The sequence below is a fragment of the Dromiciops gliroides genome, chromosome 1 (assembly GCF_019393635.1).
Source record: "Dromiciops gliroides isolate mDroGli1 chromosome 1, mDroGli1.pri, whole genome shotgun sequence".
Classification (NCBI taxonomy): domain Eukaryota; kingdom Metazoa; phylum Chordata; class Mammalia; order Microbiotheria; family Microbiotheriidae; genus Dromiciops; species Dromiciops gliroides.
The window spans coordinates 253,581,952-253,603,313 of record NC_057861.1 but is presented as its reverse complement, the minus strand read 5'-3'; the positions used below and the strand labels follow the sequence as shown (position 1 = coordinate 253,603,313).

Sequence of the window (21,362 nt, the reverse complement as noted above, 5' to 3'; positions counted from 1 at the left end):
TCCAGGGTCCAGTGTATCTGCCAGATTTTTACTTCTTTTACACAAGAAGATCCATTGCTTTTAAGCTCTCCCACTGAGAAGGGAGTGTACTTTATGGTTCCCAGTTAGGTAAAGTATTAAGTCTGGTGATAGAGGAGTTGAGCGGTTAAAAGTCCATCGGGAAGCTTTGATTTCAGCACCTAGCACAGTAGGAACTCAAATATTTCCTGAATGAATGAATGAATGATTTGATACTCCTCTTGGAAGCAGACTGTATTTAGTACTGTTTTGTTTGCATTGAGAATAAGTTTGTGAGCCTATCATAATTCCATCAGTCTTAATAGTCACAACAACCATATTTGATCATTTTGGTTTTTAAATAAGAGAATGCTAATGCTCTACTATCTCATGAGTTTTCTTTTCTTTTCTTTTCTTTTTTTTAAATAAGAAACCTGTTTGTTATCTCATACTGGGAATGTGGTAGAATTCCTGTAAGATTTACATGTCTGTGATTCAGAGCCCTGCTCCTATATCAGTAATGACAGCAAATGGATTTTGAGAAAATATCACATTCAATCTTATTTACAGTATGTCTGAATGACCAGGGACTTTTGCTCATCATACTCTATAATGAATCCCTTCTGAATAAGTTATAAGCCCACCAGAATTTCAAAGATTTTTTCCTCTTTTATAATACAGTTGAGGTTTGCTTTTAGCAGGAATTTACTATATGAGCATTGGCTTATAGACCCCACTATGTCAAGAGTGTATCCAAGGGAAAGCTGAATTAAGCAAGAGGATTGTGCCCATCTTTGCATTTCTGTTCTTCATTCTCCCTTCCCCCCTCCTCTTTGATAAATGAATAGCCTAGTAAGGAAACGAAATTGACCTCTAGGTGGTGCTTGAAAACAGTATGGAGATTATTTTTCCTTCAGGAAGAAAAAGCATCCATCCATTATACTTCAGTGCTCTGCAGGCCACTGGGTGGAGAGTGATTTTCCTACCAGTGAATACTGTACTTTTCTAGGTGGCTTCTTTGGGTTAGGTATTAATGAACTTTCCTACTTAGTCCTTGTTTTAAACCATACACATCTGTTTACAAATCGTCATACTTTGTGCCAAGGTCAGTAAATAAGAAGGGCTGGATTGGGAAGAAAAAAAATCCTTATTCAAAAAGCTGTTGTTATAGGCCTTTTGGCCAGTGTCAGCCTCTCCCTTTTGCCACAGAGCTTGACTTGGGACCGCCCTGAAGTCTTCCCTTTGGCGCCTACTCCTTAGTCCCATTTTCTTCTGGCGTGTCCAGTTTTACCTCAAAGAGTTGCACTTGCTGCTGGAGTTTCAGGTCTTTGCAAGTAGAGCTGTTTCTCAAGGAAATTATTTCTTTTTCTTTTGATGTTTTCATTAAAATTTTTCTGAGCAATACAGATGCCTGACAAGGCTGCTATATGTGGTACCAAAATATGGAGCCTACATCTCTTGCTAGAACATTTAGCACTCAAAACCCTTTTCCTCCAGTAATGCATGTAAACCCATATGTGTACAACCTATACAGATCCACGTGCTCATTAAAAGCTAATATTGACAGTAAAGATTTAAGTAGTCTATAGATCTATGAAGATTTTAACATATACTTTTTTTTATTAAATATGTAAAAAGATAAACGCAAGTCAAGTTATTCACATATTCAGAGACAAAAAAATCTACTCTACCATGCGACAGTTGGTGGGTAAAGTAAAATGAGTGTGATACATCTGAATAAGCCTTTTTCATCTATTATGCCATTACTTATCTATTTATAATTAACAATACATATGTTTACATTCCTTTCAGTTTACATTTAATCTATAACAAAAGCTTTATGGTATACTATTTATTAAAAGTAATTACGAATGCATATTAAACCATAACGGAATAACAGGAATACTCACCAGGGAGGGAAGAGGAGGCCTTGTTTCCCTTCTGGAGTTTACTTCTCTCGGGTCACCTGGGGTATTTTTGTTTGTTTCTGCTTAGACAGAGCCCTCTACGTCAATCACTTCCCGCCTGACATAAGCGGTAAAAGTGCTATAATCAGCTTGATAGGTGGTTGTGAGGGGTGGACAGAGAATGAATGGATGTGAAGGGGAGAAGGAAAGGTATTCATGAAAGGGGTGCTGCTCAGTGCAGCAGGGTCAGTCATTGCCATCAGTGGTCTAAGGAGGAAGACATACTATAGGATGTTTGAGGTGAGAAACACAGCTTTCATTATTCAAAGAGAAAGGATCTGGAAAGGGACCCAACTCTGTTTCCTCCATACTAGTTCAGATAGCTCCTGTAGAAAGGGATCAACTGAGAGAGAAATAATGTAGAAACATTAACAACTTAGAAAGGGGCTTCTTCCCTTGGGATGCAGCTCAATTTAATGTTAAGAAACATGAAAGAGGAAGATTTTCTAGTTCTTTTCTAAATGAATGAAGAATGATTTGATCTGATAACCAAAGTTGTGGGGATATTGGAAAAATTAATCAAATATGGTGGAAGAAGCAAGTAAATCTACTTTACAGGACAGGAATGTGCAACTGACCTATATTTTTCAGCTAAGAAGATGGTGGGAATGGGGTGGTGTCAGGGATTGTCATCAGTGAAGCTTATGGAAATTATTCAATGAATCGTATAATGGGTTCTGGAAGAGAGACTTCAAAATTTAGCTATTCCCTAGAAAGGGGATGGGAACTTGGGGAACTACTGCCCTGGCATCCATGTTGCTGTGGATGTTAGGAACTCATGCTCATAGCTTCTAGTAAGAGTTGTTGTGGCCCGTGATGACAAAATTTGCCCATCTATCCTGGACCATAAGTTTGTTTACTGTGTCTCCTGCAAGAAACGTTCCTTTCACATATTTCCTTGTGCACTTAAATTGAGGAAAGCCAGTGACTAAACAAAGCTTTAGAAATGCAGCAAACAAAGTTAGGTGGGAGATTTTATAGCACTATCACTACTTGTTACCAGGTGGGAGAGGATGTCAATGCTGAGAGCCAGGCTAGAAAACCTATCTAGCCTCAGAGGGGTGAGCTACTATGCTGTATACTGTATAGAGAAAGCAATGGAGAGAAGAAAGGGAAACAAAACCCACAAAATTTATGTCTATTTTTTTCCACTGTGAATTGTATATACTGGATATAGGGCAAAACTTCAAAATACAAGCATCCTTCTGGACATTTAACTCAATAAACACCACTTTGCTGCAAAAGAATCATTTGGAGCAGAAGATTTTTATTGGTAAAAAAAAAAAAACCTTCAGCTCGAGTGTGAATTTAGAACTGGAATTTTATCAATTAGTAAATAAATTCAAAACTTTAAAATAGATCATTCAGAAGTTTATTTTAGCTGTTTAGTTAAGTGGGGAGTGTGGGGTTGGGTGGAAGGGGTACTTGTTTCTTGCTTTTGTTGCACCTGCTAAATCAAATAACCAGTGAAAATAAATCAAAAATTGGAAACCAAACAAAATGAACCAAGAAGGAACACCAACTGCAAATGGCAAAGAAAAAAAAAAGGCGATGAAGATTCAGAAGGAGACTAATAAAATGTGCAAATTTTAGTTAAAAAATAAGGAATGCTTTTAATACATTAATATTTGCTCTATTTATAAATTGTCACTGTTTAGCAAAGGTCAACAACAAGAAGGGCCCTATTAAGAGGAAAAAAATCCATATTCCAAATGCTACTGGAAGTCAGGGATCTTTCTGCCATATGACTCTAGCATCTTAGGCAGCAGAGTCTACACCAGACTGCAGAAATGTCTCCCTTGGAGGTCAGAGGATCATAGGTTTAGAGCTGGAAGGTGTTTTAGAGGTTGTGCTTCCATTAATCAGAACCTCGCTTCAAATTCAGGTGAAATTTCCTGTCACAGGGTGCACAGAACTTGAAAAACACAGCTAGCTGCAACCCATTCCTTATTGTAATTCTTTTAGAAGAACTTATTCTTCTTTAAGAAAAGCCATTAGTTCTGGAGCTGGTTGGTGGCCAATGGCCTTAGCTAGGCCTCGCTCTTCCTCCAGGTTGGATGATGGAGAAGAGGCACTGAAATCCACACTAACTATCTTTCACCTAGGGTACCAATAAGGAAAGGGAGGGAGGGGGCAGGAGGCAGCAGGTCACTCTCTGACCTACATACCCAGAACCCTTTTGGTTGAAGATACTGAGCAGCAGCATCTTGGGGAATATGTATGTATACCTATCTATCTATCTATTTATCCACCAAATAGGACCCTGAGAAAGAAAAGACCATGAAAACCTCTGGTGGCAGGGTAAGGATGTGGGGAGGGGCAGAAGGGGAAAAAATAAGGAAAACTGAGATGTTTCTTTTTTTTTTTTTCCTCGTAAGTGGATTCAGATCTTCCAAAAATAATAACATACTGTGTGGTTGTCTAACATGCTGTGTAAAACACTGAAGGGACTTTCAGTCCTTTGAAACCATTGTTTTGCTTTTAGTTTTGTGAATAGAGAGATCGTGTGATTTGTAGTGGCACAAGTCTTCCCGTCCCTCACCCAGGAAAATATGCCGTTTCACTCTCAAGTATTTCTTTTCCCTTTGTTCCAATTCATCATTTGACCAAATTTATGCTCAAAGGCAGACAGACTTGCAAACATCAAAGCACCACAAATGTGTGTGACATCTAGTAACATTTTGTCGTAAGATGCCAATATAAATACTATATATCAAATTACAACGGTATCATACTAAGACAAGAGTTGGGGGGAAAGGGGGGGATTCTTTTTGAAAGAAAAGGACAGAACCCATGTCAAGCAGCCAAGTGGTGAAGTTGAAAGAATGTGACCCTACAATCTCTCAGGTGGACAGCCAGAGAGTAAACGTCTGCTAATGCAGCTTGGCAAAGGAGCGAGCAGAGCTTGCAGTGGATTGGCTGGCACTCACTGCTGTATGTCTGTGGTAGTAGCGGATGGAGAGCAATGGGTTTCTTTCGTGTTTGAGGCCACACATGTTCCAATTCTCCAGAAGAAAAGTTCCCACAACAAAATGAAAAGTGTCAAGAGATGTGAAAACGGGTCAGTATTCTTCCTGCTGCTGAGGCTGCTCGTGAACTTGTTCTTCTGCTTCCTGCTCCTCCGTGTGGCTCTCCTGCAAAGCAGACAGAAAACCTTCAGACAAAAAGCCTTTGCTGTTTTGTGTGTGTGTGTTGCGTTTTTTTGGGGGGTGGGGCAATGAGGGTTAAGTGACTTGTCCAGGGTAAGTGTCAACTAGTAAGTGTCAATTGTCTGAGGCCGCATTTGAACTCAGGTCCTCCTGAATCCAGGGGTGGTGCTTTATCTACTTTGCCACCTAGCTGCCCCCAGCCTTTGCTGTTAATGAAGCCCCCCACACCCCCATGCTTCCCCAGTGTATGGGGGCAGCCTGATTCTGCTCTGAAGATGGGTTGAGTTCAGGCATACCTGTGTCTCCCTTACTCCTTCCAATTCTTATTGGAATAATTCCTCTCATTATAGATGCAGTAGACACTTGAGTTTAAGAATAATGCAAGGGGCAGCTAGATGGCACAGTGGCTAGAGCACCGGCCCTGGATTCAGGAGTACCTGAGTTCAAATCCGGCCTCAGACACTTAACACTTACTGGCTGTGTGACCCTGGGCAAGTCACTTAACCCCAATTGCCTCACCAAAAAAAAAAAAAAAAAAGAATAATGCAAGGGGCAGCTAGGTGGCACAGTGGATAGAGCACTGGCCTTGGATTCAGAAGGACCCAAGTTCAAATCTGGCCTCAGACACTTGACACTTACTAGCTGTATGACCCTGGGCAAGTCACTTAACTCCAATAGCCTTACCATAAAAGAAGAAGAAGAAGGAGGAGGAGGAGGAGGACGAGGAGGACGAGGAGGACGAGGAGAAGGAGAAGGACAAGGACAAGGACAAGGACAAGGACAAGAACAACAAGAAGTCAATAAGTGAGCAGCTACTTATACAAGACGTACTCTGTACCAGGGTGAACAAAAAGGGAGGTGCTTGAGGCACTGCAGGAAGGAAAGCTGAAGGGATGCTTTGGGGAAGATCTGGCAACCACATTGGGCCAGCCTATCCACCATCATTTATTAAATACCTTCTATGTGCTGGGCACACAGAACACTCTGCCATCTGGGTGATTAAGTTTTCCTGGGTTTTGAAGTAAGGGAAGGGTTTTAATGGGTCAAATGGTGGCAGTCAAGGAGTCCCCTCTAGACATGGGTGATGATGGCCTAAAGACCAAAATAAAGATGGAGGAGGGCCGGGTAAGGATGGGGTGGGGTGGTGGCAGCAAGGAATTTGGGTTGACTGGAATTTAGAGCGCATAAAGGGAAATGGTGTGAGAGAAGGCTGGGAAGGTGGGTTGTGGCCAGACTGTAAGGGCCTTGAATACCAACATAAAAAAATGTATACTTTATGAGGCAGGCAATGGGGAGCCACTCAAGGATTTGAGCAGAAAAGTGACTTAATCAGTAGTATTTAAGGAATATTATACAGGTAGTGGGAAGACTTCCTGTGACTCTAAAAATCCTAGCTCTTTGGAACCTCCAGGAAATAAAGTGTTCTGGGTAGCAGAGTTAATTCAGGCACCAGCTTGTTATCTTTTTTTAATTTTGGTGAGGCAATTGGGGTTAAGTAACTTGCCCAGGGTCACACAGCTAGTGTCAAGTATCTGAGGCTGGATTTGAACTCAGGTCCTCCTGACTCCAGGGCTGGTGCTCTATCCACTGCACCACCTAACTGCCCCCTTAGACTTGTTATCTTGCAGTTTTGGAAAGAAATCTTTATGACATGGATCACAAACTTCCTTGCAGGATGGTGCAGTGGAAAGAGCACCCTGGGTCTGCACTACCTGGTCTGTGGAAGAGCAAGAAGGCCATTTTGGTTGGAACAGGGAATGCATAGATGGAAATAATGTGAAATAAGACTGAGAGGTAGGTGGGAGCTAAATTGTTGCGGGCCTTAAGTGCCATGGATGAAGTTTTGTCTATTTTATCTTTGAGGCAATAATTTTTATTTTGGTCTATTCTGTTTCTATCAGGTTACTTACTGTCATTTTTTTATGGCTGCTATTGTTTCTGTTCATGGCAGCCTCTCTCACCTTTTAATTTATTGCTTTTACTGTGCTTTGAGTTAAATGATAACCAAATTTTATGAAACTATATGGAAAATAATCATGTCGGTTGTTAGTGAAGGGCTCTCCTCTGAGTAAAGCAGATGAGTACTAAAAGTACACTGACTAAGGGTTCATCCATCTCCAAAATGGTGAGATTCCTGGGATGAGTTCCAGACAGGTGTTACCATATACTTCACTCCAAAAGTTTACACTGAAAATGTTAATTTGTGACTCAAAAAATGACATCAAAGTGATTTCAAATAATTCAAAATGATTTTAAAAATTAACTAAAAAACTATTTAAAAAAAAAATAACATCAAAACACTTTTCAGGAAACATTAACATTAGCTAGCCTAAGCCCCAAATGTATTATTTGTTCTACCTTAAAAAAATAAAAATTAAGTGACATGATCATCTGAGTTAATAGGTGAAGAATGTGTGGTTAGTCCAAAATGGAGTATGTCTCCACTCCTATTGCCCTGGAGGAGGGGGGAGGTATTGCCCTAAGAATCTGTTCACACAAACACTTAAATTTATGTACATTCAGATGTCTGTATTACCCTTTCCCCTCAACCTGGCATGGTTGGACCCAATTCCTTCCCTCTGGACCTGGAACAAATTGGGGAGGAATAAAGCACAGATAATCCACAATGTGGATAATCAAGACCTCTCTCTCTTTCTTTTTATTTTTTGTGGGGCAATGAGAGCTAAGTGACTTGCCCAGGGTCACACAACTAGTAAGTGTCAAGTGTCTGAGGCCGGATTTGAACTCAGGTCCTCCTGAATCCAAGGCCGGTGCTCTATCCACTGCTCCACCTAGCTGCCCCTCATCAAGATCTCTTAATGTGAAAGCTCAGATTATGCCTTTTTTTTTCTTAGTAGAATCATTTGGGAATATACAACAGATCTATGATTTCATCGGCATAAGGAACTTTCTAGTGTAGGAACTCTGCCAAGAAGCAAACATCTATCACTTTGTAGACCAGACCTAGGGAAGTGCGTGAAACACCTAGTGTATAAGTGACTTGCCCAAGGTCACATAGCTAGTATGGGTCTGGGGTATGTAATGATTGGAATGACGCCACCTGCTGGAGACTTACTGTAGAAGAGTTCCGCCCATGAAGCGAAGGTCTTTGAGGGCAAGACCAGGAGTCTTCTTTGGCGTCAGGAAGTGACGCGGGCTAGTGGGAGGAGGAAGGAAGAGACTGGTGCTCGGTCTCGCGCTCTTTCCCTTGGACGCTGGTGGAGAGGGGAGCTAGAAATGTGCTCTCCCTTTAATAGATAGGAATCTAGGCCTTTTCTTCTCTCTTTACCAAACTCTTATTCTCCTTAATAAATGCTTAAAAGTCTAACTCTTGCTAAAGCTTATAATTTATTGGCAACCACTCATTAGATATTTTAGACAGACTAGCTAGAATTTTAGCCCTTAACAGGTAGGATTTAAATTGAGGTCTTCCTGACTCCAGTGCTCTATCCATTATACCTCTTATATGTAACTATTCTTTTATTTATACAACCACACACATATACATATACAAACATACACACATACATAGAGTCCCATAAACTCAGATACTAATGTTAATTGTTTAATGTGTACGTCAACTCCTAAATAATAGTCAACCATGTTTTAGTACATTTCAGCATCTGAATTACTCAATATTACTTCATAATTGGCTTCCAAGTAAGTTATTTCTAGTCTGTTTAATAGAGAAGAGTGGAATATGGACAAAATTGAGGCAAAGAAAGGTTAAGTGATTTGCCCAGAGTCACAGAGCCAGGAAGCATCAAAGGCCAGATTTTAACTTAGTTGTTCCTGACTCCAGGTCTGGCACTCCATCCATTGGGCAACCTAGTTGATTGTATCTGAAGGATCTCTCGCTTACATTTCTTTCTTAAAAAAAAATTTTTTTTTTGGTGGGCCAATGAGGGTTAAGTGACTTGCCCAGGGTCACACAGTTACTGAGTGTCAAGCATCTGAGGTCGGATTTGAACTCAGGTTCTCCTGAATCCAGGGCTGGTGCTTTATCCACTGTGCCACCTAGCTGCCCCCTCTCGCTTACATTTCTATGGACTTTGAGCTGATATGTCACAAGCAGTTTAAGAGATGAGCTCATGAGAAGGGAACTGTTTTATGGAAGAGTTCTTCTAAGGGTTATGCAGCTGTAAGGATGGATGGCTTTACACAGCACTGCAGAATTCCTGTTCAAAGTACAACACATATGTTGATGCAATACATCTGCTGCAAAAACTGCTGTCCCCAGACAACTTTTATTAGAGGTTATTGGCATGAACAACAAATTCTCCCATATTACTAAAAGACTGTGAAGGCTTGATGTGTAAGTTCTGAAAGTCTGGAAGACAGCATCTATAATTCAGGGAAGGATGTGTTATAAAGCACAACTCTGAGATCTTGGCCCACACATTTCTATTTTATGATCACAGAAACATTTTCTCTTCTTCTCCTTAGAGTAGGGAGGCTGGGAAAACCAAAACAAAATATAGGACACATGCAATGATCACATAGAACTAATTGCAAATCAGCCACAACCTTCTGTCAGGCTTTGAGAGATCCTAATGGCAGCTTCTAATTCTCAGGTATTGTCTGAAGAGGGAAAGGCCCATGTGGAAAATTCAGTTTGTGTTAGCACAGAATAAGCAAGTGCAGAGCTGCTTGGGGGTGGGTTCCCACTGGCCCTATTTCTGAAGGGATGGGGGATGAGGGGCCAATGGGAATGCTGACCCAGACTGCAACAGGAGCCTTAGCTCTCTGCATGCTAATGGGACTGACATAGAAGGATGGGCGGGGGAGAGCAATGAGAGGAGAGACTCCAGTTTGATAAGGAAAGAAGGGCATCACAGATCAATTAGCATTCCACAGGAGAACAGTGGACATATCAGTTAGTCTTCCATAGTGGAATCCAGTTTAGCACTAACTGAAAGGTAAATAAAGATAATAAAAGGGGTGGTCACTTGTCTTGGAAATCTAATACTCTCAGTTGTACATGAGGATGGCAGGTCATGCCCTAGATATTTGATGACTTTTTTTTTTTTTGGTGGGGCAATGAGGGTTAAAGTGACTTGCCCAGGGTCACACAACTAGTAAGTGTCAAGTGTCTGAGGCAGGATTCGAACTCAGGTCCTCCTGAATCCAGGGCCGGTGCTTTATCCACTGTGCCACCTAGCTGCCCCCAAGAGACTTTTTTTTTTTAATGGTAAAAAGATATCTATTTTTGGTGGACAGGCAGGAAGCCTTCAGTGTCTTGAAAATTAATCACATCTCAAGACAATGTATGAAAAAACCAACATTTGGATTTCTACATCTTCCCAAACTTGGTAAATCCCAGGAAGGATTTGGCAATAAGAATAAAAGAATCCTTCATTTCTGTTCAGATGAATCCCAGATCTAGAGAGTCAACCCTAGTCTCTAGTACGAGCAGCAATGCTCTCCCTTCTTATTGCGGCTTTCCTTTAAGACTTGGCCCCAGGACCATCTAGTGAATGAGGCTTATCCTTGTTTCCTCCCCCCACAACTGCTTTCCTCCCAGTCCTACCTTGTATCTGCTCTATACACTTATCTTTACACACGTGGTCTCCTCCATTATAATGTAAGCTCCTTGGGGGCAAGGATTGTTTTACTTCTTTTTATTCCCAGTGCTTGGTGCATTGGTGTTGATTAACTGATTGAATCCAGATACTCTTAAGGCTAACAAAACTTAGTTTTATCTCCATCCTTCTAATATTTTCCAATAATTCTCTTTAGCTGAGTAGCAGAACTGGCCTGAAATTCTTCAGTTAATAAGTCATCACCTTTATTATCTCAAGGACATTCTGGGAAAGGGATAGGCAATTGTTTTCCCTCAACAGCCCTGCCCCCGGAGGAACAATCCTCTCTGGCCTGCCCTACACAGAGGCAGCCTATTCTAGTCAAATGAATGCTGGGTCAGGAGCCCTATACCTGAATCCAGACCCTGCTGGTTACTGGCTGAGTGATTCTCAGCAAGTCACACTGGTTATCTCATTTTTTTGCAGGACAATGAGGGTTAAGTGACTTGTCCAGGGTCACACAGCTAGTAAGTGTCAAGTGTCTGAAGCTGGATTTGAACTCAGGTCCTCCTGAATCCAGGGCCAGTACTTTATTCACTCTGCCACCTAGCTGTCCCCCTGGTTATCTCATTTTTAAAATGAAAATGATACTTGTAGTAACTACTTCAAAGTACTGTTGTGAGGAAAGCACTTTGAAGATCTTAAAATGCTACAATAAATGTGATCTATATAAATTAGTATGCACAGAATCATTAGCAATACTTATGAAAAAAAATATGGGGTTGCTTTTTTCTAAGTTAGTTGGGCATCCCATCACTGAATACTGATATTAGGCTGCCTTTGGTTGCTACAGAACTGCCTCTGCTGGACAGGACAACATTAGGGATAAAGTTTCATTGGTCCAAGATACAATTTAGTGGGTATGGAGTTAGCAAAGAAATATGAGGTCACTGATAATATGGAAAAAGAAAAATATTTCTAAGGTCTTAAGGATGTCCCCAATCAATCAACAAGCATTATATTAAACATGCACAGAATTCTATGCACCTTTATGGTCAAAGAAAATGGGAAGTGCAGAGTGCAATAAGAAATAAGGAAGAAATGAGGGGAAAAAAGAAGATAGACTAAAATGAGGAGGAGGGGAAAAAGAGGGATAGATAGATAGATAGATAGATACAGATACTTCAAAGATCCATGATTTTCCAATTTGTAACATAACGGTTCATGTGATTGCACTATGAATCTATGAGTTCATCATCAAACCTCATCAAATCCACCAGGGCAGTCTTGTATGATGGGTCTCTGAAATGAGCTAGGCTGGTCTTCTGGTAATACACATGCAGTCCATTATAGAGTTCATTCCAAGAGGCTTTCCAACCTGCTAGGATCTTCCTGACCCAAGGGATTGTGCTCGGTTGACCTAGCCTTCAAGAACCCAGAGTGAAGTAACTACTTCCTTGCTACAATGTGAGTGAGACATTAGTAAAGAAACAAGATATGCCATAGGAGAAAATGTACTGAGTCTGAGCCTAGGAATTCTTCCAGCTTTGTAAAAAGGGCCATGGTTGAGAATCATTCCATTTTCTTCATAAAGCCCAAAGGTCAAGACAGAAGGACTTGTCCTATCTAAATAAGGACACTTGGCACATCCTGGATCAAAGGGCCTGTACTTTGTGGAAAACACAGTAAAGCCTCTGATGAATCCCCTCTGGACTAAAATTGGGAGTAGTCCTGGTACAAAGTCGTATGCTATATATATCCTGAAACTCAAAAGAAATCCAGCTGGCAGTGGCATTTTAAGATATCCCATCTTCCTCTCCCTCCCCTCTCCCCACAATGAAAATAATCTCACATTCTCTTTTCTTTCTCTTCTAGATCCTTACTGCCTGGTTACTGTCACTAGCTAGTTCTCACTCAGCATACATTTCAGATAACCCTCAGATTAAAGTTACAATGATAACACAATCTCTCTTCTCCCTCCCACACCCCTTTCCTCCTAGCTAGTGGTGCTATCTGAACTCCAAAGCACCAGAGGTTACAGAAATGGTGAATTTAGCAAAAAACTCAGCCAACTAGAAAAAAAACATCAATCTCTCTCTGTTATTGGAGGGGAGTGGGATGAAGCCGAGGGCCAAGTCACACCTCACTTGGAAACTGCTCTTCCTAAGGGAGTAACTTCCAAATTGTTCAGTGAGAGGAAGCAACAAGAAACAAATTGACTCAAGATTTGTTGTAATTGGTTTGCAATTGTGCCAAACCCAGAGTCTTTAAGTTGGAAGGAAGATAAGAGGTCATCTATCTAAGTTAGTCCAACCACCATCATTTTAAAGATGAAACAGAATCACAAGAACTGCTTGACACGGTTCCCCCCAGTCAGGTGGCAGAACAGGGACTAAGAGACCCCTGCTCTTTGCACGCAGAATCTCATGTTCTTTCCACTACACTGCCCTCCTTTCCTTTTTGGCGAAGTAAAGAAACCTGGAAGTCTTCTTCCAGACTGTGTGAGAGAAGGGCATATTCGGTCTATAATCCTAAGCAAGGTCCTATCTGCTCTACCCACGAGCAGGATGGGCCCAAGTCAGCCACCTTCCTGTTCTGTGCCTTTCCCTATACTCGGTGACTCTCCTCCCAAGTCCCATTCTTCTCTCCCACCCTAGCGATCAAAAGCTGAAGTTAGGAAAACATTTGATAAACCTATTGTATTATTAAGAATTATAGGGGCGGGGCAGCTAGGTGGCAGAGTGGATAGAGCACCGACCCTGGAGTCAGGAGGACCTGAGTCCAAATTTGGCCTCAGACACGTAACACTTACTAGCTGTGTGACCCTAAACAAGTCACTTAACCCCAATTGCCTCACCAAAAAACAAAACAAAACAAAAAAACAAACCCAAAAGAATTATAGCATTTATTCTCCCAGACATATCTACAGTTTCAAATGGAAAGGACACTGGTAAGCTGAAGGAATGAATTGGAGACATTAATTTTGGGGACCAGGAGGGCTTTTCCAGTACTTCTCATTCAGAGAGTCCACCGCTCTGCTTTTGCATAAGCCTGGTTTATCATCCCTGTAAGTTTTGGATTTTATGGACTAGTGGATAGGACACCTACTTTGCTGGGTCCTATTCTTCAAGATTGGTCGGTGCTAAATTGGACTCTCCCCAAAAGGTTCCACAAATGTGGAAGCTTCCTCATGACAAGACCTAGAGCAAGGGACTGGCAATGTTCAAAAGATCTTTTTGGCTGCTGAGAGCACTGAGCTTTTCCCCTACTACCAGGGGATTTGATTTTAATTATGCATGTTACCCATATCCCATTAGAAAGGATGTGCAAGAAATGAATGTGGGACCATTACTCAAGAGCTCCCAATACTCTATAGGGTTTAGTCTCAGAGGACCTGGTGAGGATGAGAGATTTTAGGGTCCATCTAGTCCAAACCCCTTACAGGTTGAGGAATCAAGGCCTAGACCGTTTAAGTGACTTGTCCAAGGGCACCAAGTTAGCAACTATCTAGGATGGGGATGAAAGCCAAATGTTGACTCCAAGTCCCACATATTCACTATGCCATGCTGTCTCCTCTCCAGGAGGACAAAGAGTATTGGGGGGTGACTAGAGAAATAAAATCCACTCACTTTTTTTTCTTTTTTTAGTATTTAAAGAAGTAAATGGGAAGAATCTTTAAAATGAATACAATGTTGGGGGCAGCTAGATGGCACAGTGGATAAAGCAACGGCCCTCGATTCATGAGGACCTAAGTTCAAATGCAGCCTCAGACACTTGACACTCACTAGCTGTGTGACCCTGGGTAAGTCACTTAACCCTCATTGCCCCACCAAAAAAAAAAAAAAAAAAAGGATACAATGTCTACCCAGAGCAGCCATTTTCTATGTCAAGGAACATTTTAGTTCAATAAGATTCCCATATCACATGGACTTATAATCAAGTAAAATTTTTTTTTTGGTGGGGCAATGAGGGTTAAGTGACTTCCCCAAGGTCACACGGCTAGTAAGTGTCAAGTGTCTGAGGCTGTATTTGAACTCAGGTCCTCCTGAATCCAGGGCTGGTGCTTTATCCACTGTGCCTCCTAGCTGCCCCAGTAATGGGGTTTTTCTTTCTTTCTTTCTTTCTTTCTTTCTTTTTTTTTTTTTGCAGGGCAATGAGGGTTAAGTGACTTGCCCAGGGTCACACAGCTAGTTAAAATGTCAAGTGTCTGAGGCTGGATTTGAACTCAGGTCCTCCTGAATCCAAGGCCAGTGCTTTATCCACTGTGCCACCTAGCTGCCCCAGTAATGGGGTTTTAAAAGGAGGAATAAAAAAGACGGGAACTAAAAAAATGAGACTGTTGTTGTTGGGGGGTTTTATCCACAGACAGCTTTCTTGAATGTTAGAAGATTTACATATTGAAATTAAGATTTCAAGTCATGAATGGAGTCAACATTTGCCTGTTTTCAACAGGAATAGGAAATTAAAAAAATAAAATAGGTGGCTAGTTATATTCTATTAAAATACCAACACACATAGCAACCAACCACAGTGCCCTCAGAGCATGTGCATGCTCCTCGGTCAGACAGAAACCAAAGCTAACACGGACGGCGTGCCCACAACCAACCTCAACATGGTCTCCAAAGCTGTTCTGAAACCACAACATGTTAGCTATCTATGCTCTCCTTCCATGCTGAAAAATGAATGTCAAATTCCGATTCTATGTGAGGTGTCTGTGGGTCCCTGCTCAGTGCCAGGATCACAGGTCTAGGTACCTGCATTTACAGATTCTGCACGACTTATTCTTTGTCTCCTGTTTGCCCTCCTCTTGTCTTCACTTTTCCCTCTGTCTCAAGCTGTGCAGGTTTGGCTTCTTAATCTGTTCCTTTGCAGCTCCCCACATCTGCTTTTCATTGTTAGGACTGAGCCACATTATGGGTCTCCCACCAGCCCCAGAAGTTGTCCTGAGCAGCATCAACGGTGTCTGGGCATCCCCTGAAAGGACCTTCTCTAGGCATTTCCCAACCACACGAAGTGCAGTCCTTGGTAGAGGACTCTGTTCTTTGTGGGCAGTGAGTAACCAAGATAGGCAGCCAAGAAGAAAGAACAGATACCTGGGTGGGTGGGAGAGCAGGAGGGGGAGGTGAGAAGGAAAAGGATTGGAAGACTATGGTGGGGAGACACTGGGATGAATTTTTTTCTTACTTGTGCTCCCATTAATTTTGAGGGTCGTACTCTTTCCTTAAGAAGTGGGCAGTCTTGTAGAGAGAGTATAAAACCAACCTCTTCCTACTCACAGTGTTGAAAAATACTTTGAACTCACCTTCTTAGATCAGCAAACTCTACCTTTATTCACCCCCTCCTTTCCATGTATACAAGCTATTTCATTAACTTTTTGTTTTGTTTTGTTTTTGGTGGGGCAATGAGGGTTAAGTGACTTGCCCAGGGTCACACAGCTAGTAAGTGTCAAGTGTCTGAGGCCGGATTTGAACTCAGGTCCCCCTGAATCCAGGGCCGGTGCTTTATCCACTGCGCCACCTAGCTGCCCTCTATTTCATAAACTTTTGATGATGATGATAATGAATTTTCAGCCTGGTGATGGGGAAGATACTCTTCCAAGTCAATGAAATCTTTTGTACTTTCATTTTAAAAAGTGAGCCAGAGTCTCTTCAAACTTACATGTTCTTCTGAAGCATATAGGACCTCCATTAGTCTCTGCACGAGATCATCATGTTCGTGCCCATGTTCTTGGCAGAGCAGCTCAATCTCTCTCAATTTTCCAAAGTAGAAATCTCTTTCCTTCTCCATACCTTCAAGTGCAAGTTTTAATGAATGTACCTGTGTGTGAGAAAAGGAACCCAGACATAAAACATAAGAAATAATGCCGAACTATACATATACAAGGAAGCACATGGCCCATGCAATGACACAACAGTAAATGAAGGAATGACCAAGCTATGTGCAAAGGAGAAACAAAAAGGTCCTTGTCTGGGGCCCAAGTTCATGCCAAGATGCCCTATTTCAATAGTTTAGTACCCATGCCCTTCAGTCAATGGGGAGTTTATTAATCAGTGGCAGAATGGCCTTTCCTAGACAACAAACCTCTATTAGGGAGGGGAATAAGCTTCTTTGACCAGAGCACAACCCTTTCTCCAGATCTGTTCAAAAGCTGGGTCTTAGACTGAAATAGCAGCCTCAGAAAATTTGTCCTGGGAGAATGAGAAGGGGGATGCGTGGACTACTGTGACTGCCTCAGATTTATTGTGCAAACCCTTTAAGCAACACTGATAATGAGACTACGATCCTCTTGTTCTCCCCCAAATGCCACCACAACATTCAGCATAGATGGGTATTATCAAAGGAAGGGGGAAATGAGTCAGAATGGGAGATTGTTTACTTTGAAGGCTACCAAACCGGAAAAGGGAGAAACAACAGAGTTCCAAGTATTCATTTATCCCACGGGAACCACACACACACACACACACACACACACACACACACACACACCCCTCCCAAGTCCATTGGCCAAGGTATGGCCATAGTCAACTCAGTGTGATGCATTTCAGACCCTAAGTAGCTGGCATTTCAGATGGACGAGGGATTAGACAATTTAGAAAAAGGAAGGTTGGCAGGACAGATGGTCTCCTCCCTCCTTGTATGTCCCCACTGCCATCCAGAGACCTAGTTGCTGCGCCAGTAAAAGCCATGTCACATACATTACATTCACTTTTGGGGACTGTGTATTAGGAAAGATATTGACAAACTGTAGTGTATCCAGAAGAAGAAGAGCAGAGTGAGAGGGGTATTTGAAACCATGAAATTTAATGTGAGGATCTATTGGGGGCGTGGGGGGAATAAGAAGCATTTTAGAAGTGCCTACTATGTGCCAGGCACTTTACTTGTATCATCTCATTTGGTCCTTATAACCGTGAGAGGTGGGTGCTATTATTATTCCCATTTTACAGTTAAGAAAACTGAGGCAGACAGCAGTCAAGGGACTTGCCCATGGTCACACAGCCAGTGAGTATCTGAAGCTGCATTTGAACTCAGGTCTTCCTGACTCCAAGCTCTATCCACTGCACCAGCTGGGTCACTTAAAGGTACTGAAAAAGAGAAGAATTAGGAAGCTCACGATAGGTAGGCTTCAAATACATGAGGTCACGTGATAGAGGGATTGGTTTGTTTTGCTTGGTCCCAAAGGGGAGAATTAGGAGTGAGGAGTATGAAGAAACCAAGAGGAAACAAAACAAAACATCTTTCCTAAAGAGCAGAGTCATCCCAAAATGGAATGCGCGGCATCCAGAGGCCAGGTTCCCCATCACTAGAGATCTTCCAGTGGAGGCTGGATGACCATTCGCTTGGGTTCATACTTCAGGTATAGGCTGGACTGGCCTGACCTCTGAACTCCCTGCCAGCCCTAACATTCCTCGAGCCCCAGTATCTGGCTGTAGTTTCATCAGACTAGAACAAAGCAGAAGCCCAGGTACTTCACCCAGAGTCCTATCCATTTTTACTTTTCCCACACAGAGAGAGGATCCTAGTCCTCTGACCGCAAGTAGCATTGCAACAGTCCTGAAGCCAATGAACATTAGAGAAGGCAGACATTTGCCGTGTGCAGATTGAGAATCATTTTGTCTCTGAGGGTTGGGGTTTGTGAATTAAGAACCAATGCCATCTGGGGACAGCTAGGTGGCACAATGGATAGAGCACTGGCCCTGGGCTCAGGAGGACCTGAGTTCAAATCTGCCCTTAGACACTTGACACTTACTTGCTGTGTGACTCTGGGCAAGTCACTTAACCCCAACTGCCTTACCAAACACCCCCCCCCCAAACCCCAAACTTCTAGTGGTGGGAGCTGGGCTGAGACTTGAACTGTTATAACTATTTCCTAGACAAGAACACTCAGAATCATCAAAGGGTAACAACAACAATCCTCCAAAGGGCCCAGCAGGTCCAGGTGGGAAGGGATCCTGCTAAGGACTTTCCCATTCCTGATCCTGGCCCACTCTAATGCCCAGAACTCAATAGGCTCCTCAGAGGTCCCAGCAGGAAAGGGGAGCACTTCCTCTTTACTATCACAGCCCCCATCAGCCAGTTCCTAACAGCTGCTGGATGCCCTCTCTAAGCAGATGCTGACCCTATTCCTCCCCTTTCCATGTGCATCCCTGCTAGAGGTAACGCTAGATTCTCTGAACCACTATCAGCTATAATACTTCCAGGAAGATTGTAGACCAGTGGATCTTACTATCTGCCCTGCTTCTGGGTCTTGTGTCTCTTTGGATATTTTCCTTTAACCTTTTATTGCATCTTGGTCCTTGTCACCTACTCTGCTGCTGCTGCATTCCTAAGGACTACAGTAGAACCCTCTTATTATTTATGTTATCTCTCCTAACGAGAATGTGAGCTCCCGTAGAGCAGGGCCTGTCTTGCTTTTCTGTATCTCTATCCCAGTGCTTTGGCACAGTGCTTCACATATATTAAGAACTTAATAAACCTTCTTCCCCTTCAATCCAATTCCATGATTACATGAAAGTTTCTCTATCTGAATCACAAAGGTTTTTTTCTTTTTAAAAGATCATTAGGTCATTAGATTGGTGAAATTTTTATTTTACCTGAAAAAGGTTTAAATACAAAAGAAATACAAGGTTTCTGGGTGAGAAAGCACTAGCTGCTGGAGGATCGGGTGTAGCATGAGGTTCAAGAGAGGATTCACATAGGAATGGCATGGGAGCTTGAAATTTCTCTCTATTCTAGTGGACATACTGTAGGCCTTGGATTTGTGGGCTGGTATTTGTTTTCAAGGCTACACTAAACCAAATTCCCTAGGACTGGAAAAGCCATTTCCCTTATATTTGAGTCAACATTTTATTTCCATAGCATGGTGTGATTAATGGAGTCAGTGTCAAGAACTGAATTGCCTTTCCTGCCTCCTATATGCACCACTCTTCCCACTACATAATTCATCTCTGCATTTCCTCCTATACAACTCTCTAAGGTAAGCAGTACAAGTATTATTTTCTTTACATTGCAGATGAGTAAACTGAGACCCAGAGAGTTAAGTGACTTTTTGCCGTCCACACGGTTAGCCAGAGTATGGTATTTTAACCTGGGTCTTTTCTGATTTTAAGCCCATCATCCTTTACGCTATATCATGTTGGAGATTCAAGTCATCAATGAAATTTCAAGTCAGATTTCGAATAAAGAAAACCAAACCTGCCTGAGAGACTGATTTGGTCAAATGACAGGAAATTTATGCAATTTAGATTTCTAGTGATTAAGAGTTTTTGATTGGACCGTGCATACTAGCAGCTGGCTAGCACTTATATAGCAATTTAAGGTTTGCAAAGAGCTTCACTCTCTCATTTGCTCCTTAAGATAACCCTGGAAGATAGTTTCTATTATTCTCATCTCCATTTTACAGATGAAGAAACTGAGGCTGACAGAGGTTATATGACTTGCTCAGGGTCACACAGTCTGAGGCTGGATTTGAACTCATCTTCCTGACTCCAGGTCCGGTGCTCTAGCCACTGTGTCACTGAACTGCCTCATATTCAACCCAGATTTATTCTTTTTTCCATGAGAATAACTTTAGAGTTATCATTGAATTCTCTGCCAAATAAGCCCAAATCTGGGGTGAAAATTACTATTCTACCTGTGAACGTAAGAGGTTTTGCCTCCCCAGGCTGTTAGGCTGTTTCAGAAAAATGCCAAATTGTTTCTCTTTGCAGAAAGGTTTGGAGGGCCTCTCTTTTCTTGACAGTGAGGGGAAGGCCAAACTGTTTTTTAACCTCCTCATTTAATACCATAACTTGGCTTCTTATAAAAGTCAAAAGTGCCAGCTCCAAATCTAGCAAGATGAAACTGTGCTTTGTTCCTGAAATCCTGAACTGCTGAAAAAACAACTTGCCTGACTAGGCCACTGCATGTCTCTCTCTCTCCCCATTTAGGTGCTAGGAGAATGAATCACAGTAATGTGAGGCATGCCATTACTCTACTTATAAGGCTTTCGTTTACCAGGCGGAGAGGATCTGTCTGACACATTCAATCCAGAGAAACTAGGATTGTTTGTTTTTCTATGGTGTTTTGGTTTGCACAATGAACAAATAGTTGAAATATTTGCCGAAAGACGCATCTGAAGTTTGAGGCTTGGTGCTCCAGATTCTTTAGGTAACAAATACTCAGCTATAAAAATGTCTCGTTAAAAGTCAACAGTAGCTCAGTCAAGATCCTACCACAACTGTCTTGCTTTAACTCAGTCAAAAAAAAAAATCAATAGACAAATAAATATTCTATCTTCACTGTCATTTCACAGCAGCAATGCCAATAATCTCTCCACGCTTTAGATTTCCTCATTAAGAGAAGCAAGTGACTTTCCTCCAGGAAAACAAATTCTCAGAAAAATAGAAACAGAGGGAGGATTTATTACTTCTTTTTACAATTCTCTCTTTGCTTCTCAGCACATCAAAGTCCTCTACAAGCCCTGTAACTCCTACAAAGCTCAGCTTATAGATTCTCTTACTCCATGCAGCTCAGCTTCTCCCAATGAGGCTCCATTTTCTGGTTTTATTTGGTATTTGCCAATACTATCAGCATACATCTTTAACTTATGGCTCAGAACCACAAGTTCTGGGATTACATGGGCCAGGCTTAATTTTGGGAGCAGTTACTCTAAATTACAGCTCTTCAGGGTGTGTTGTTCCTACCCAGAACCCCCAATAGGAAATGGTAGAATATAGCTCTAATATGCC

At 41.9% G+C, this 21,362-nt stretch overlaps 1 protein-coding gene across 2 annotated transcripts in view; it reads right to left on the bottom strand.

Annotated features, from left to right (window-relative positions):
- Nucleotides 1–1,593: 1,593 nt before the first annotated feature.
- The window catches only part of MAPRE2 (microtubule associated protein RP/EB family member 2), a 221,565-nt gene continuing 201,796 nt past the window's right edge, over nt 1,594–21,362 (bottom strand). For both annotated transcript variants that reach the window (XM_044003190.1, XM_044003188.1), the window contains 2 exons: nt 16,294–16,452; nt 1,594–5,098 (listed from right to left, as the gene is read on the bottom strand). In XM_044003190.1, the coding sequence (XP_043859125.1) occupies nt 5,027–5,098; nt 16,294–16,452 (231 nt within the window). In that variant the 3' untranslated portion in view covers nt 1,594–5,026. The remainder of the gene's footprint in view (nt 5,099–16,293; nt 16,453–21,362) is intronic.